Genomic DNA, 16,629 nt, shown 5'->3' with positions numbered 1-16,629 from the left:
ACGTCACCGCCGCGCCCGTGACGCCATCGCTCTGCGTCGCGCGAGGAGCGCGCGGGACGGCGCCGGTCGGTGGGGGAGGGGCGGGGAGGGGGCAGGGGCTGGGGGAGGGGCGAGGGTCCCGGCGGTCTCCCGGGGGGAAGGGGTCGTAACTGCTCTTTGGGGGGGAGGGGCTCCCAGTGCGGCCCAGTTTCGGGGGGGCGGTCCCAGTTTGGGCTGGGGTGTGGGGAGGGACTCCCAGTATGGCCCAGTTGGGGTCAGAGGGTCCCAGTACGGGCCAGTTTGGCGCCGGGGTGATCCCAGGAGGGGCTCAGGGCGTTCCCAGTACGGCCCAGTTTAGGGTCAGCGTGTCCCTGTTTGGGGTCAGCGTGTCCCGGTGTGGGGTCAGCATGTCTGGGGCTGCTTGGGGCCATTGGGGACATTTGGGGACGCTTGGGGACACCGTGGCCCCCCGCAGGGATGAGCAGCGACCTGGACGTGTTTGTGGGGAACACGACACTGATCGACGAGGAGGTGTACCGGCTGTGGCTGGACGGGCACTCGGGTGAGGGACACGGGACAGCTGGGCCATGGCCGGGGACACACCTGGGACAGCTGGGACGCATTCGGGACAATGGGACACACCTTGGGACATTTGGGGACAGCTGGGACACAGCTGGGATCCGCCTGAGGAGCAATGGCTGGGACACAGCTGGGGACACAGCAGGGGCAGCTGGAACGCAGCTGGAACACAGCTGGGACACAGCTGGGACAAGTGGGACACACCTGAACACATCTGGAGGACGCTTGGCACACACCTGGGGGATACCCAGTGTCCCCAGTGCTGTCCCCAATGTCCCAATGGCACCCCCAATGTCCCCAATGTCCCAGTGCTGTCCCCAGTGTCCCTCACATCCTAAATGTCCCCAACGTCCCTGTCGCAGTGGCCGAGGCGGTGGCGCGGCGCCTGCGGGGCGGGGTGCTGGAGCGGGAGGGGACATCGGTGGCGGTGCTGCAGAGCGACACCCGCGACCACTACAGAACCTTCCAGATGCTGGAGCGGCTCCTGCACGCCCCGCCCCGGCTGCTGCAGCAGCTGCTGTTCCAGATCCCCCCCGAGCGGCAGGCGCTGCTCGTGCAGCGGTACTGGGGGCACTGGGAGGGACTGGGGGGCGCTGGGACATCCCCCCGAGTGCCAGGCCGTGCTCATGCAGCGGTACTGGGCAAACTGGTGGGACTGGGAGAGACTGGAACAGCATAACTGGGGACACTGGGAGGACTGGGAGTGAACAGGGAAGGACAGGTGGGGGGACTGGGAGCGCTGGGACAGGTGCTGGGCCCCCCAGGTACTACGCCTTTGATGAGGCCCTGGCCCGGGAGCTCCTCGGTAAGAAACTCTCCAAGGGCACCAAGAAGGAGCTGGATGAGATCAGCGCCCGCACCGGGGTCGGGATCCGCAGCTGCCGGCGCCAGGTGGGAGCCCAAACCCAGGGGGGCCGGGGGAGAAACGGGGGAATCCTAAACCAGGGGGGAGGGAAATGGGGGAGAAACCCCAAAAATGGGGAGGAAAACCCCAAAAACGGGGGGGGGCTTTGGCTGGCGGGGGGCGTGGCCTGGCCCTACTGGGGAGCTTGGAGTGGGGGAGTTCAAAGGGGTTTTGCAGGTTCTGGGGGGTTCTGGCGTCTGGGGGGGTTTTGGGGTGATTTTGCGGCACTGACCCTCCCCATCCCCCCAGTTTGACAACTTCAAGAGAGTTTTCAAGGCCGTGGAGGAGCTGCGGGGGCCCCTGGCCGAGAACATCCAGCAGCTCTTCCTGCTGCCCCCACCCCTCGCACGGTGGGTCTGGGGAGGCCCCAAATTGGGACAGGGCTTCAAATTGGGGGGGGGGGGGGGGCCCAAATTGGGGGAGGGGGGGAAAGGGGCTGCCCCTGGGGGTGGATTTAGGGGGCCCCAGGGGGTGTTGGGACCACCTGAAGGTGCTGGGGGGTTCTCCAGTGCTGCCGGGGGGGGGTCCCAGGGGAGTCCCGGTGGGGGTCAAGAAGGATTTTTAGGACCCCCATTGTGGGGGAGGGTTTTGGGGTGCAGGCAACACCTGCGAGGGGGGGTTGGGGGTTCTAGGAGTGGTTTGGGAATGTGGGGGGGGTTTGGAGGTGCTTAGGCGGGGTTTAGGGTGCTAAGGGAGGATTTGGGGTGCCGGAGGGTGTTGGGGTTGTTGAGGGGTTTAAGGGAGGTTTGGGGTTTCCTTTGGAGACCGGGGACCCCTGACCACCCCGTTTTGCCCCCCCAGGGACTACGCCGCCATCGTGTTCTTTGCCAACAGCCGCTTTGAGACCGGCAAGCGGCGCCTGCAGTTCCTGACCTTTGGGGACTTCGCCGCCTGCGCCCAGAGCATGATGGGGCACTGGAGCCAGGGGGCACTGGGTGAGCCCCGGAAGCCCCCCACACCCCCCAAATCACCCGAGACCCCGCTGCCACGCCTGGGGACACCCCCCAGTGTGGGGGACATGTGGGTGACATCCTCAGTGTGGGAGGGAGGTGGGGGGCTCTGGGCGAGGAGATGCCTTGGGGACATCAGGGACACTCAGAGACCCCCCTGGTGACATCGGGAACCCCCCAGGCGTGACCTGGTGTTCTGGTGACCCTGGGGGACCCTGGTGACCACCAATGTTTCCATGACCCCAAGATGTCCCCAGCATCCCCAGTGTCTCTGTGACTGTGACACCTCCGTGGTGTCCCCAGTGTCCCCCTGTCCCCACGTGACCCCGGTATCCCCCTGTCCCCAGCACCCGAGGCAGCTGAGCCAGATGGGGACCTGCCCAAGTCTTTCCTGCAGGACCTGAAAGAGCTGAAGGTGCTGGTGACCGACAAGGACCTGCTGGACCAGCACAAGAGGTGACACCGCAGGATGGGGACACCCCAGGACAAGGACACCCCAAAAACAGGGACAGCAAAAACAGCCACACCCTGATAATGGGCACCCCAACTCTATGGGGCACCCCAAAAGCAGGCTCACTGCGAGCAGGGCCACCCCAGCAGTGGAGCCCCCTCAGACCCCTGGGGCCCCCAAAACTGGGCGGGTCCCCCAAATCTCCAGGTCCTGCAGAATTTCCTGGGATCCCCCAAACTTTCATCTCCCCAAACCCTTGGATCTCCCCAAACTTCTCCAGTTTGTGGGTGGGTGGCCCAGTGCCCCCCACAAAAATGCCATTTGTGCCCCAAATTCCTGGGTCCCCCCCCAAACCTTGGGTCTTTCTTGGGGTGGGGGGGGAGGGGCTGCTGGAGTCCTCGGGGGGGGCCCCGGTTTTGGGGGGTCCCTGGGCCCCCCCAAATCACCCCCTCCCCCTAGCCTGGTGTGCTCGGCCCTGCGGGGGAAGATCTCGGTCTACAACGAGCTCGAGGCCAATTTCAAGGTGAACCCCTGAAAAAAGGGGGAGTCCTGAGGGGGGGGAGGGGACCCAAAATCCCCCTGAACCGCCTGAAAAATCCTGGGACCCCCTAAAATCCCAGGGGACCCCCCCGGGCACCTTTGTGGGGGGTGAGTGGGTGAATGGGGGGGGGGGGTCCCCAGCATTGGGTTTCCCCCTGAAGGGAATTTTGGGATGAGGGGTGGGTCTCCAAAATCCTGAGAGCCCCCTGAGGTCCTGGGTGTTCTTTTTGGGGGGCTCAGGTGGTCCTGGGAGGGTGGTCCTGGTTATGGGAGTTCCCCGAAATCCTGGGCTCCCCCCACAAAGAACCGGGTCTGCGCTTGGGAGGGATTCCTGGGTTTGGGGGGCTCTGGGGGAGGGTCCCAGGTTTGGGGGGGTGCCCAAAACACCCTTGTCCCCCCCAGGCGCTGTCCCGGGCGCTGGTGAACGTGGGGGGGAAGTTGACCCACGCCCGTGACGTTCGGGATTTCTTCGTGGACCTGGTGGAGAAGGTGAGGGTGGACCCCAAAAACGGGAATCTAAAAAACTTCCTGGCATTCCTGGAGTAGGATTCTCTAAACTGGGAACCCCCCCCAAAAAATCCGGGTGGGCTTTGGGGTCCCCGCAGGTGATCGAGCCCTGCCGCTCCGACAAGTGGAGCCCGGGGGACCTGCGGCTCTTCCTGACCCAGTACACGGCGGCACCCCGAAACCTGCCCGGCTTCAGGTGAGACCCCAAAACCGGAAACACCCCCTTAAACCACCCTCAAATTCCCCTGAGCACCCCCAGATCCCCCCTGGAACCTGCCAGGCTTCAGGTGAGACCCCAGAATTGGAAACCCCCCTGATTTCCTCAAATCTTCCCCGGCAACCTTTAGAGGGACCCTAAAAACACCCCAAAACTGGGCTGAGGGGTGATTTGAAACACCAGGGGGGTTCCCTGAAAGCGAGGGACCCCCCCCAAAGTTTTGGGCTGCCCTGTTTTGCAGGCACCAGGCGCTGTGGGAGCGCTACATGGCCGCCATCACCGCCTGCCTGCTGCGCATGTACCACGACTGAGCCCCAAAAACGGGCCGGCCCCGAAAACCGCAGACCCCAAAACTGGGGTACCCCGAGGATGCGACACCCCTGGGAAATTAAAGGATTTGGGAGTTGCCCCCCGAATGGCAAGGGACACCCCAAAAATGGGGCAGCTTCCAAATATGGGACCCCAAAAAGGGGGGGAATCCCGAAAATCTGACAGCCCCAAGGATGGAGGAGCAGCATCCCAAAATTTGGATATTTGGAGTCCGAGGGATCCCCCGGAAATGGGGACTGTGGGCATTAGGACACCCCAAATCCAGTGGATGCGGGAGTGGCAGCACCCCAAAAATCGGGACATTGGGAATTGGGGAACCCCAAAAAAAGGGGTGACTCCAAAACTGGGACACCTCGACTTAACCCCATGGAGACTCCCCAAAGCTGGGGGTGTCTGGCAAGCGGGACCGCTCCACAATGGGGGAAACCCCGAAATTTTTGGGCGCTCCTCCCACGTGACCCCAGAAGGGCGGGGGGGGGTGGGGGGGGAGGGAGTAATAAAGAGGTGGAAATGGAGCTGAATTGGAGGCGTTTGTGGGGGGTGGCTTGGGGGGGACCCCGAGATTTTGGGGAAGGGGTGGGTTTGGGAGGGGGAGAATTGAAGGGTCCCCAAATCTCGGGGGGGGTTTGGGGGAATGAAGGGAGGGGGAGGGGCATTGAGGGATGGGGGAGGGGCCCTCCCGCGCTTCGGGGCCGATTTTGGGGGGGGAGGATCTGTTGAGCCTGGGGGGAGGGGCCAGAGCCGAGAGGGGTAAGTGAGGCCACGGGGTTTTTTTGGGGGGGGGGGGGGGGGGGGGGCTCACCTCCACTCCTCCCACGGCGGGGCCCCCGCCTCGAAACGCCCCTCCCCCACAGCGACGCCCCTTCCTCCCCCAACCCCGGAGGGGGCTTTGGTAGGGGAGGGGCGTCCCGGGGATGGAGGGGGGGGCTGCCAGGAGGGGGCTGGGCCCCTCCGGCGGGTCACAGAGTTTAGGGTGACGCCCCCTGACCCCCTCAGCGCCATGGGCCCCCCCTCGCTGCTCCTCCTCCTCTTCCTCAGCGCCACCGTGGCCCCCGCGGCCCCCCCGGACCTGGAGGAGCCCGAGGATTATGCGGTGGGGAAGGGGCGATTTGGGGGGAAGGGGCGGGGGGGTTCTGGTTCCCCTCCCCAAATCTTCTCCCCCCCCAAACGCCCGAGTCCCCCCTCCCAAAAAATACCTTGGCCCCTCCCCCATTCCCAAACTTCTGGAGTCGTGATGGGGGAGGGGCTGGGATGGGGAGGGTGGGGGCGGGGGGAGGGGTGTGGGGTCACTTGGGGGGGGTCAGGGGGGGTGGGTGACCCCCTCTCTCTCGCCCCCCCCCAGGAGTGCAGCGATGGGTACGAGTGGGACCCCGAAACCGAGCACTGCAAAGGTGGGGGAGGGGATCTGAGGGTTGGGGCCCCCAGCTTGTGGGGGGGGGGGAAGTTGGGTCTGGGTCCCCAGTCTGAGGGGGTTGAGGGTCCCAAATTTGAGGGGGGCGGGGTTCTCGGGTTTTGGGGTGTCCCGGGGTCCGCAGGAGGCATTCGGAGGTCCCGGCCCCCCCGAGGATGTGGTGGGGTTCTGGGGGTTCCCAGGCTGGTTTTGGGGACTGGGGGTGTCTCGGGGGTCCCTTCTCGGTGTTCCCTCCCCATGGGTGTTTGGGTGCTCCCAGGGTCACTTCAGGAGGGGTCGGGGGTGTTGGGGAGGAGCGGTTTAGGGTCTCGGGGGGTGTTTTGGGGGAATCCTGAGGGAGTTCGATGGGGTCTCAGGGAGTGTTTGGGGGAGATCTTGGGGCTGTTTTGCGGCAGGGGGGCACGGGGTCCCCTCTCGGGGTGCTTTGGGGATTCAGTGGGTGACGGGGCTGGTTTGGGGGGGTTCCCCTTTACTGCCCCCCCGGACCCCTCCAGACGTGGACGAGTGCGCGGGGGCGGGGCCGCCGCCGTGCCGGGGATCCATGAAGTGCCTGAACCATTTCGGGGGGTACCTGTGCCTGCCGCGCTCGGCCGCGCTGCTCAGCCCCGGCCCCGGCCCCGGCCCCGGCCCCGGCCCCGGCCCCGGCCCGGCCCCGCCCCCGGCCCCGCCCCCGGCCCCGGCCCCGGCCCCGGCCCCGGCCCCCGACGGCCGCTGCCCGCCCGGATTCGGCCCCGCCCCCGACGGCACCTGCGCAGGTGAGAAGGGGCGGAGCCTGAGGGGTGCGTGGGCCCGCGGCGAGGGGCGTGGCTATGGTTATGCAAATCGGTGGGCGAGGCTGTTGAAAGATGCAGGGGTGTGGTCAAACGGGTGGCGGGTGTGGCCAAGGAGCAGCAGGTGGAGCCAAAAGGAGGGTGGAGCTGGTTTGTGGGCGTGGTTTACAGGCGAGGCGTGGTCTAGGGGGGTGGGGCTGCTTTGTGGGCCGGGCTAAAGCACAGGTTGTGTTTTGGGGTGTGGCCTGGGAGGGTGGGGCTGCCCCGGGGGTTTTTGGGTGTGATTTTGGGGGGTCCCTGCAGGGGTGGGGGGGGTGATCCCATGATTGGGGGTCAGTCAGGGGGGAGTCCCGGTGCTTCTCCCCCTCCTGTGCCCTCCCCCAGACGTGGACGAGTGCGCAGGGCCCCCCCCGTGCCGGCCCAGCCAGGACTGCATCAACCTCCCGGGGGGCTTTGAGTGCCGCTGCCCCCCTGGCTACCGACACTGGCGCACCGAGTGCGTGGGTCAGTGCAGGGGTCCTGGGGGGCGTGGGAGGGTGACGGGAGTTTTGGGGAGGATTTGGGGGGACTAGAATGAACTGTGGGGGAGTTCGGGGGGAATATGGGGGGATTTGGGGTGGGGCTATGGGGTAAAGGGAGCTGTGGGGCTCTGTAGGGTGGGTTTGGAGCTCAGGGGTGTTTATGGGGTAGTTTTGGGGTGGTTTTGGCTGTTTCTGGCGCAGATGAGGAGGAGGGCTGGGTGTGGGTTCCAGGGGGTGTTTATGGGGTGGTTTTGGCTGTTTCTGGCACAGATGAGGACGAGTGCCAGTTCCGCTGGTGCCAGCACAGCTGCGCCAACTCCCCTGGAGCCTTTGCCTGTCGCTGCCACCCCGGGTTCAGCCTCGGCCCTGACGGCCGCTCCTGCCTTGGTCAGAGCCCCCCCAGGCCACTGAGACCCCCCCGGGACACCCCCAGATGTAGGGGGGGAGGATTTCCCCCACTGTAATTGGGCCCTGGAGGGTTGGGGGGAGGTGAGGCCTCCCAAATCCTCTCCCGAAGGAAGCCCCTCCTTCCCGCCCACAGACGTGGACGAGTGCTCCATGGGCGCCCGCTGCTCCCAGCACTGCCTCAACACCTTCGGCTCCTTCCGCTGCCGCTGCCGCCCCGGCTTTGCACTGGGCGCTGACGGGCACGAGTGCCACGGTAAGACACGCCCAGCCAGGTGAGGACACGCCCATTCCCTTATGGACACGCCCCCCGGTCCTGAGCACACCCATCTGCTGTAGACATGCCCACCCTGGGTATGGACACGTCCCCCGATAAGTAGCCACGCCCATAGAGCAGTAGCACCGCCCCCAGAGTCATGACCACGCCCCCTTCCCCGCCCAGAGCCCCACCCTGCTATCAGGCCCCTCCCACAGACACAGAGCCCCTCCCCCGGTTCGCAGTCCCGCCCCCACCGCGGGCCACCCACTGCTGGGCGGGCGGGGTGGGGTGGGGTGGGGTGGGGTGGGGTGGGGTGGGTGTGGCACGGGCGTTGCCGGGGTGGGGCTGTGAGACCCCTCGGGTGTCACCGCGGGGCCACCGGTGGCTCTGCCCCGCCCCCCGCCCTCGTCGTCACTGCAGGGCCTCACCGGGGTCTCTGTCCCCCGCACCTCGTGGGGGTCTCTCAGACGTGGACGAGTGCCAGGCGGGGGTCCCGTGCCAGCATCGCTGCCAGAATCTCCCAGGGGGCTTTAGCTGCCTCTGCCCCCCTGGCTACGCTGAGGACAGGGGGCTGTGCCGGGGTATGGGGGGGCTCAGGAAGGGGCTGGGGGGGGCTTTGGGGCGGTTTTGGGGCTTTGGAGGGGCTGTGGGATGGTTTGGGCAGTGTCTCTGGTGCGGTTTGGGAGCTGTGGGGGCTCTGGGGCAGTGGGGGAGCCGTTTGTGGTGGGTGGGGGGACTCGGGGGCTCTGTGGGGAGGCTGAGTGGGCTCTGGGAGTGATTTGGGGGGGCTGTGAGGCGGTTTGGGGGCTTTGTGTGGGATTTGAGGGCCCTTCCTTGTTGGTGATGTCAGGGGCGGGTTTGGGCAGAGCTCTGGGGTGTTTTGGGGGAGCTCTGGGGGGTCGAGGGCTTTGTGGTCAGTGTGAAGGGGGCTCAGCCGCCCCCAAAGCCCCCCCCATTCCCCTCCAGATCGGGACGAGTGCGCTGAGGGCTCCCACGACTGCAGGGGGGCCCAGAGCTGCCTCAACACTTTTGGGGGGCACCTCTGCATCCCCCGCGAGCTCTGCCGGGGACCCTACACATCTCACCCCCGCAGCAACGGGTAGGTACCCCCCCCTACGCACCCCAAAACCCCAGGGACAGGACGCGATCCCTCTGTGCACCCCCAAAATCTGGGGAGACTCCTTGTGACCCCCACCAGGTCACCCCAAAATCCTGGGGGATCCCTGTAACCCCACCGGGGGGGAAGGGGAAAGATCTGAGGGGAGTTTTTGGGGGCTCCGGGGGGTTTGGAGCCCCCCCTGACGCTCCTTTTTGGGGATCTCCAGGACCTGCGTGTGCCCCGAGGGTGTCCCTGGCTGCGCCCCCCGCCCCCGTTGGCTCCTCCATCGTTTCCTGGCCATTCCCCAAATTCCCGATGTTCCCACTGGGATTTTCCAGCTCCAGCACCCCCCGGGGGACCCCCAAAGGCTGCGGCTGCGGGGAGGCCCCCCTGGCACCTTTCGCCTGCGGGTACCAGGGGCTCGGAGGGTTTGGGGGGGTGGAGAGAGCTTGTGGTGGGGCTCAGCAGAATCTGGGGTAGTTCTGAGGCATTTTGGGGGGGGCTAAGGGGAAATTTGAGGGTGTCTGGTGTGGTTTTGAGGAGGTTCTGAGGTATTTTGGGAGGGTCTAGAGGGCAGTGGGGAAGGGTTAAGTGGGGGGTTGGGGGATCTGTGGGGTGATTTGGGGTCTCTTTGGTGTCCTTTGGGGTATTTGGAAGGGGGTCTTTAAGGCATTTGGGGGGGTTCAATGGGAGTTTGGGGGGCCCAGGGGGAACTGGGGGGGTTTGATTCTCTGTGGTGCCACTCGGTGTTTTTCGGGGGTCTTTAGGACATTTGGAGGGGGGGTGGGAATTCGGGGGGCCCGGGAGGTGGGGTTGGGGTCTCCGTGTGACCCCGCCCCCCCGGCAGGCACTGACCAATCACAGCTCGCTGCTGGAGCTCACGCGCCCCCTGGCGGGCCCGCGGCAGCTGCTGCTGGAACTGGAGCTCCTCCCACCCGGGCCCCGCCCCCCGCCCGCCGAGACCACGCCCACCAGCGCTTGGGACCCGCCCCCTCCGCGTGGGCGTGGCCTGGCCTTGCTCCGCCTCCACCTGGCAGTAGGGGCCCACCCATTCTAGGGGGTGAAACTCCCAAACTCCCCCCAGGACCCCCAAAACACCTCCAGGAGCCCCAACCGTGCCCTGGGGTCTCCAAACCCACCTGGGACTCCCCAACTCCCCCTGGGACCTCCGATTTCCCCCAGGTCTTTTCCAGGACCCCCTGAAGAACCCTCTGGGACCCTCCAAGGACCCCAAGCCCCCCCCGGGCCTGCTCCAAACCATCCCTGGGACAACCCTCACCCTACCTGGGATCCCAAAATTTCTCCCTTGGGAGCCCCAGCTTCCCCCAAAGGATCCCCCAAACCATCCCCATGACCCCCCAAAGAAACCCCCGGGACCCCCACTGTGGGGGCAAACAATGAGCGTCTTAGTGCTGAGCAGTTCAGAGTGCTGGGAACTGGGAGGGACTGAGAGGGTCTGGGAAGTTTTTGGGGACACTGGGAGGAACTGGCGTGTTACTGGGAGGGCACTGGGATGGAACTGGGGCTCAATGGGAGGAACTGGTGCTTCTCCAAGAATCGCATGGACACTTCTGCCTTCCTCTCCACAAGGGGGCACCATTTATTGGCCACACCCTGCCAGAGCCCCGCCCCTCCACACCAGGCCCCGCCCCTGGGGGCGTGGTCAGTGCCCCACCCGCACGTGGGGGTTGTTGAGCGGCTCAAGGGCGGGGTCGGAGTCGGCCCCACCCCTGCCCAGGCTGGCCAATAGGAGCAGCAGCAGTGCGAAGGCCGCAGCCCCGCCCAGGCACAGCACCAGCAGGGGGCGCCGTGAGGCCCCACGCATGCGGCACCTGCGGGGGGAGGGGTGACAGGGGGACCGGGGACCCCCGGACAGACCCACAGTGACCCCCGGAGAGCCCCCCAAAGGGACCCCCAGTGATCCCCCATGACCCCCCCAAAGTATCCCCCGGGGTGCCCCAAGAGACCCCCAAAGGGACCCCCCCAGAGTGACCCTCAATATGACCCCAAGTGAGCCCCCGAAATGCCCCCCAGGGCCCCTTTAAAGTGACCCCTCAAAGTGACCTCTAGTGACTCCCCCAAAGTGTCCCCGGCTTCCCCAAAGTGACCCCCAGGACCCCTCCCCAAGTGTCCCCCCAGTGCCCCCCCAGCCCCCAACCCCACCTGAACTTGGGGGGCACCCATGCCAGGGGCCGGCGCCGGTATTTGTCCTCGTCACGGTCGGGGGGGCTCCGGGACTCGCGCCCCCCCAGGGGCTTGCGGGGGGCAGAGCCTGTGGGGCAGGGCAGAGGGACCCTAAAACCTCCCCGCGGGGCCTGGGGGGCCCCAAACCCTGCCCTCCCAGGGGGTCCCCAAGCCCCACAACCCCACAGTGGGGACCCCACAGAATCTTATAGAGCCCCACAGAGCCCCACAAAACCTTCTGGAGCCTCATAGAACCCAATGGGAACCAACAGAACACCATAGAGCCCCACAGAACCTTTTGGAGCCCCACAGTGCCCCATAGAACCTTCTGGAAGCCCACAGAACCCAATGGGACCCCACAGAACCTTCTGGAACCCCACAGAACCCAATGGGACCCCACGGAACTTTCTAGAACTCCACAGAGCTCCATAGAACCCCACAGAACCTTCTGGAGCCCCACAGTGCCCCATAGAGCCCCATAGAATCTTCCAGAGCTCCATAGAACCCCATGGAGCCCCATAGAACCCAATGGGACCCCACAGAACCTTCTGCAGCCCTGCAGCCCCCCATAGACCCCCACAGGACCCCACAGAACCTTCTAGAACCCCGTAGAACCTTCTACAACCCCACAGCACCCCATAGAACCTTCTAGAATCCCACAGACCACCGTAAAACCCCACAAAACCTTCTGGAACCCCACAGAACCCAATGGGACCCCCATAGAATTTTCTGGAGCCCGACAGAGTCCCACAGTACCTAATGGAACCTAATGGTGCTCCCCCAAGGCTCTCCGGCACCATGGGGACACCCCAAACCCCCTCCGGCCCCCCCAGACTCACCTGGGTGCAGGGTTGGGGTCTCCCCCCCCATGTGGACGACGGCGTGAGGTGGGGGGGGGCTCTGGGGGGGCTCCGGAGGGGTGATGGGGGCTGCGGGGACAGAATTGGGGGTTGGGGTGTCCCACGGCAGAACTTAGGGGCTCTCAAGGGGTTGGGATGTGGCAGAAAAAATTTGGGGGGGGTGGTTTGGGGTCTCCCAGAGGGTTTTGGGGTCCCGTAGAGAGGGTTTGGGGGGGTCCTGGGGAGATATGGATGTCCCAGAGAAGGCTCAGGGGAGGGCTGGGGGTCCCAGGAGGGTTTTGCGGGTCTCCCCAGGGGTCAGGGTTCCCAGGGGGGTGTCCCTGGTGGGTTGTGGAGTCCCAGGGGGGTTTTGGGGTGTCCTGGGAAGGGTTTGGGAGCCCCGGGAGGTTTGCGGTGTCCCCGGGCAGGGAATAGAGGTCCCCAGAAAACATTTTTGAGGGTCTCTGGTGGGTTTTGGGCCATCCTGGGAGTGTTTTTTGGGGTTCCAGGAAGGTTTTTGAGAGTTCTGGGGAGGTCCACGTTCCTGGGTAGAAATATGGGGGCAGTCCCAAGGGTGTCTGGGGAGTCCCGGGGATGTTTTTGGGGGCCCTGGGGGGTATTTTTGGGGGTCACCCCTCACCATCCCAGCCCCTGTCTGGCTCCTGGGCAGTCTCAGGCTCCGGCAGCTCCTCTGAATCCTCGATCTGTAGGGAGATTGGAGTATTTTGGGGTATTTCTGGGCGGTTTGGGGTATTTAAGTATATTTTTAGGATGTTTGAGGCACTCACCAGCGGCAGCCCCAGCCCAGGCCGTGCCCAGGGCGCCGTCCGGAGCCGCGCCCGCAGCGCCTCGGCCACGGGGCCCTCCAGGTTCGGGGGGGGGAACAGCGGCCCCCCGCACTGGGGACAGCGGTGCCCGGCGGGGGCCGTGCGGGGGGGCAGCGCCCGTGCCCACCCTGCCAGGCACGGCCAGTGGAACACGTCTGGTGGGGCACAGGGGGTCAGGGGGACCCCAAAACCCACCTGGGAGAGATTTGGGGGTCCCACGGGAATCTCTAGGGTGGCCTTGGGGGGCCCAGGGGGCAGTTTTAGGGGGGTTGGATGGGCCTGGGGGGGACCCAAACACTACCAGCCCCCTCCCCACCCCCCAAAAGCCGCTTTAGACTCCCCCTGTCCCCTCAAAACTCACTTTTAAGGCTCCCAACCCCCCAACACCACCCCAAAGTCCACTTCAAGATCCCCAATCCCCTTAAAGGTGGTTTCAGGGTCCCCCCCCCTTAAAATCAGTTTTAGGGTCCCAGAACTCAGTTTCAAGCCGCCCCCAGCACCCCCCAAATCCAGTTTAAGGACCCCCAACACCCCCAGAGCCCCCTAACTCTTAAAACTCCCTTAAAGCCCCCTAAAAGTCACTCTCAAGCCCCCCCAGCCCTGCTGCGAGTTCATTCCTGCCCTCCCAAAGGCAGGTTAGGGTTAGGGTGAGGGTCAGCATTAGGGTCAGGGTCAGGGTTAGGGCCCCCCCGGAGCCCCCCCACCGTAGCAGACGAGCCGCACAGTCTCGCGCTCGCCCAGGGGGGCTTCGCACAGGGGGCACTGGGGGCTGTAATCGCTGTCCTGCAGCCACTGCAGATACGACCTCACGATGCACTGAGGGGACACGGGGGGTTGGGGGGTCAAGGGCGGGGTCCCGGGGGGTTTGGGGACCGCCAGCCCCCCCCACCCCGGAGCCCCCCGCCGCCGGACCTTGGGATGGGCGCTGACCAGGCAGCTCTCGCAGACGTTGACGCGGTGCTCGAAGCAGAAGAGCGTGGTCACCCGGCGCTTGGGGCACTTGCACAGGCCCATGGCGGGGCTGGGGGACCGCGGGGGGGGGGGGGCGTTGAGGGCGGGGGAACCCCCGCCACCCCCACCCAAAAAATCCTCCCGTCCCGTCCCCTCCATCAAATACTTCTGGGAGCCCCCTGCCCCCACCGTGGGGGACCCCTGGAATTTGGGGACTCCCAGGGGTCCTGGGTCCTCCTCGCCCTCCTCAGAAGAAGCTCCCGGTGTCCGAGACCCCCCAGTCTCTCCCCAAGACCCCCCTGGACACCCAGCGGGACTCCCTGGGCCCCCCCGGAGCCTCGATCCCCCGCCAGACTTCCCTTCAGACGCCCCAGATGAGGCCCAGGACCTCCCTTCCTCCCCCTCCTCACAGGGCTCCCGGTGTCCGAGACCCCTCAGGATCCCCCAGGAAGCCCCCGGGACTGCCCAGAACCCGCGGAGCACCGCCCGGACGCCAGCGGGACATCCCAAAACCCCGCCCAGGACTCCCCTGGACCCCCCAGACCCTCCAGGACTCCCTCCGGACGCCCCCGGAGCCCCCCCAGGCTCCCCCAAATTCTCCCCCCAGCTCCCCCCGCCCCCCACTCACACGTTCCTATGGCGACGCGCTGCCCCGCTGGCGCTTCCGGGTACGTCGCTCCTTGATTGCGTCACTTCATGCAGATTTTCCCGGAAGTATGGCCTGTCTCCGACAAAGCCGCCACACCCAAGATGGCGGCTGGAGCCCGCCCACCGCGTTCCCGCGCGGCGCGGGGAGATGACGTCACCGCCGTCTGTTCGAATGGCCATGGCGGGAGGCGGCGGGCGGCGCTCGGCGGGGGCGACCCCGAGGGGTGAGGGGGAGTCTGGGGGTGTCCGGGGAGTCCTAGGGGTCTTCGGGCTCGGGGGAGGCCCTAGGGGGAGTCTATGGGCGACATTTGTGGGTGAGGTGGTCCCTGGGGGGGGTATTTGGGGAAGCTGTATGGGAGGGGGCGGGGTCTGGGCGGGGCTTTGGGGGGGGCGCTCTGTTGGGGCTGGGGGCGTCTTGGAGGGATCCAGGGAGGATTTTGGGCCGGGGCAGTTCATGGTGGGGGGTGCTCTGGGGAGGCTCTGTGGGCTTTGGGATGTTCCTGGGGGATTTCTGGGTTAACTGGGGGGCTCGGGAGGAGTCCCGGCGGCCAGTTGGGGGGTCAGCACCCCCACATCCCTCATCTTCCCCCCCCAGTGACGCGACGCAGCTCCAAGCGCTTGGCGGTCTCGGCTCCCCGGGGCGGCCCCCCCTGGGCACCCCCGTCCCGCAGCCCCCTGGGCAGCCCCGTGAGTGGGGTCACTGTGAGAGATTCCGGGGACTTGGGGGCGGTTCAGGGAGTCGGGGGGGCACCAAGGGGTTTGAGGAGGGTTCCAGGGGGTTCTGGGGGGGGTCAGAGGAGTTGGAAGCTCTCAGGGGCTTGAGGGGTCCCAGGAGTTCGGGAGGAGGTCTTGGGGGGTTGTGGCGGGTCCTGGGGGGTGTTCCGGGAGCCCCAGGGCCCCAGGGATTGAGGGATCTCGGGGTTGGGGGGGGGCATCGAGCACACGGGGAGGGAGTTCCCAGTTTTGGGGTTCACAGACCCCTCCCCTCCCCCACAGGACTTTGACCGACCCCGACGGAGCCCTCGGGTGAGTTGGGGGAGGGATTGGGGGGGGTGGTGGCATTGTGGGGAGAGGGGGTTCCCGATAACCTGGGGACCCCTCTGCCCTCCCCTCCTCCACACTGACACTCCCAACCCTCTCCCACAGCTCCAGAGCCAGAAGGAGAACGACCCCTCACTTCCCCACTCCCCCTCCCCCTGTGTCGCCCCCTCCCCTCCTCCCTCACCCATCCCCCCTCCCGTGGCCCCCCGGGTCCGGCGCTCCTACAGCCGCCTGGAGGCGGGGGGGACCCCCCGGGGGCTGGGGGGGGCCCCGCTGAGCCCCCTTCCCATCAATCTGCCCCCCACAGCCCCCCCCAAGCCCCCCCAGATCCCCCCCCTCGACCTCCCCGGCATTGGCGGCGGCCCTGAGCGCAGGAGGAAGAAGAAGGTGACGCCTATTGATGTGAGTGACACCCCCCGGGGACCCCCCCACACCACCAGAACCCCCCAAGGACCTTCCCGTGAGCCCTCCAATGACCCCGCAGCCCCTCAGGACTCCCTCCACTCCTCTGGAGTCCCAGTGTCCTCCCTCAGTGTCGCCATTTCACGCCCAGACCCCTACAATGCCCCCGCTGCCAGGACTCCGTAACCCCTTCGGTGCCCTCGTAGCCACCCCAGAAACCCCAGATCCCCCCAGGAATCTACAGGACCCTCACCCCCCCGACCCCATTCCCCTCATCCTGTTGCCACCCTGACCCCCCCCCTTTTCCCCCATCGCCTCCCCAGCTGTCGGAGCTCGAGGCCTGGGCCGCCTCCATGAACGCCCAGTTCGAGGAGGCTGAGAGGTTCCACCTCGTTGTGGAGTGACCCCGAGACTCTCAGGAGACCCCCGGGACCCCCCCTCCGTGCAAGAGAGACACTCGTGGGACCCTTGAGACTTTTGTGGAACCCTCATGGGACCCTTGTGGGACCCTTGAGACCCCTGTGGGCCCCTCCTGCAAGAGAGAACCTCGTGGGACACTCTGGACCATCACAGGACCATGGGGACCCCCGGGGCAGGACCCCCTTGTGCAAGGACCCCCCACGCGCAGCCTCCTGCCCTATGAGTGAGGGACCCCCGTGAAAGGCACCCCCCCGTGCCAGGACCCCCTGATGTGTGAGACCCCCCTCAATGTGCCAGGGACCCTCAGGACCTGTGAGCCCCTCCTGCTCTGTGTCTGCTCCCTCTCCCCATTCGTTACTCATTAAACGAGTTTTTGCTGTGGCCGTGCTCTCGGT

General features: G+C 66.2%; 4 protein-coding genes across 8 annotated transcripts; 3 read left to right on the top strand and 1 right to left on the bottom strand.

The window, feature by feature from the left end:
* Positions 1-22: 22 nt before the first annotated feature.
* On the top strand, positions 23-4,923 carry FIBP (FGF1 intracellular binding protein). Of its 5 annotated transcripts, XM_082300287.1 has the most exons (11): positions 23-65; positions 455-541; positions 921-1,119; positions 1,323-1,449; positions 1,712-1,812; positions 2,264-2,397; positions 2,760-2,868; positions 3,323-3,386; positions 3,806-3,892; positions 4,009-4,106; positions 4,369-4,923. In XM_082300287.1, exons 2-11 carry the CDS (start codon positions 457-459, stop codon positions 4,436-4,438), a joined length of 1,074 nt encoding a protein of 357 aa, XP_082156413.1. In that variant the 5' UTR covers positions 23-65; positions 455-456; the 3' UTR covers positions 4,439-4,923. The 5 variants fall into 5 exon arrangements, 4 of the variants coding, with proteins under 4 accessions (XP_082156413.1, XP_082156410.1, XP_082156411.1 ...); XM_082300284.1 differs by lacking the exon at positions 23-65 and having other exon boundaries at positions 271-541; positions 921-1,449; XM_082300285.1 differs by lacking the exons at positions 23-65; positions 3,323-3,386 and having other exon boundaries at positions 271-541; positions 921-1,449; positions 2,810-2,868.
* A 534-nt stretch (positions 4,924-5,457) lies between these two features.
* On the top strand, positions 5,458-10,125 carry LOC309584426 (EGF-containing fibulin-like extracellular matrix protein 2; the record flags this gene model as incomplete). The annotated part of the gene is made up of 11 exons (XM_082300431.1): positions 5,458-5,550; positions 5,800-5,848; positions 6,363-6,623; positions 7,023-7,142; positions 7,430-7,546; positions 7,701-7,820; positions 8,291-8,404; positions 8,790-8,922; positions 9,149-9,332; positions 9,770-9,958; positions 10,105-10,125. 11 exons carry the CDS (start codon positions 5,458-5,460, stop codon positions 10,123-10,125), a joined length of 1,401 nt encoding a protein of 466 aa, XP_082156557.1.
* A 459-nt stretch (positions 10,126-10,584) lies between these two features.
* On the bottom strand, positions 10,585-14,438 carry ZFPL1 (zinc finger protein like 1). Its single transcript, XM_082300450.1, has 8 exons — positions 14,352-14,438; positions 13,685-13,793; positions 13,477-13,588; positions 12,734-12,927; positions 12,586-12,649; positions 11,946-12,035; positions 11,086-11,194; positions 10,585-10,754 (listed from the first exon to the last, which is right to left on the bottom strand). Exons 2-8 carry the CDS (start codon positions 13,784-13,786, stop codon positions 10,586-10,588), a joined length of 840 nt encoding a protein of 279 aa, XP_082156576.1. The 5' UTR covers positions 13,787-13,793; positions 14,352-14,438; the 3' UTR covers position 10,585.
* A 72-nt stretch (positions 14,439-14,510) lies between these two features.
* CDCA5 (cell division cycle associated 5) lies at positions 14,511-16,576 on the top strand. Its single transcript, XM_082300434.1, has 5 exons — positions 14,511-14,595; positions 14,967-15,058; positions 15,368-15,397; positions 15,518-15,814; positions 16,138-16,576. Exons 1-5 carry the CDS (start codon positions 14,520-14,522, stop codon positions 16,216-16,218), a joined length of 576 nt encoding a protein of 191 aa, XP_082156560.1. The 5' UTR covers positions 14,511-14,519; the 3' UTR covers positions 16,219-16,576.
* The last annotated feature ends 53 nt before the right edge of the window (positions 16,577-16,629 follow it).

The sequence above is a fragment of the Coloeus monedula genome (assembly GCF_965178545.1).
Source record: "Coloeus monedula genome assembly, chromosome: 39".
Taxonomy (NCBI): Eukaryota; Metazoa; Chordata; class Aves; order Passeriformes; family Corvidae; genus Coloeus; species Coloeus monedula.
Note: the sequence above shows the minus strand (reverse complement) of the source record. Positions and strands in the feature narration are given on the sequence as shown.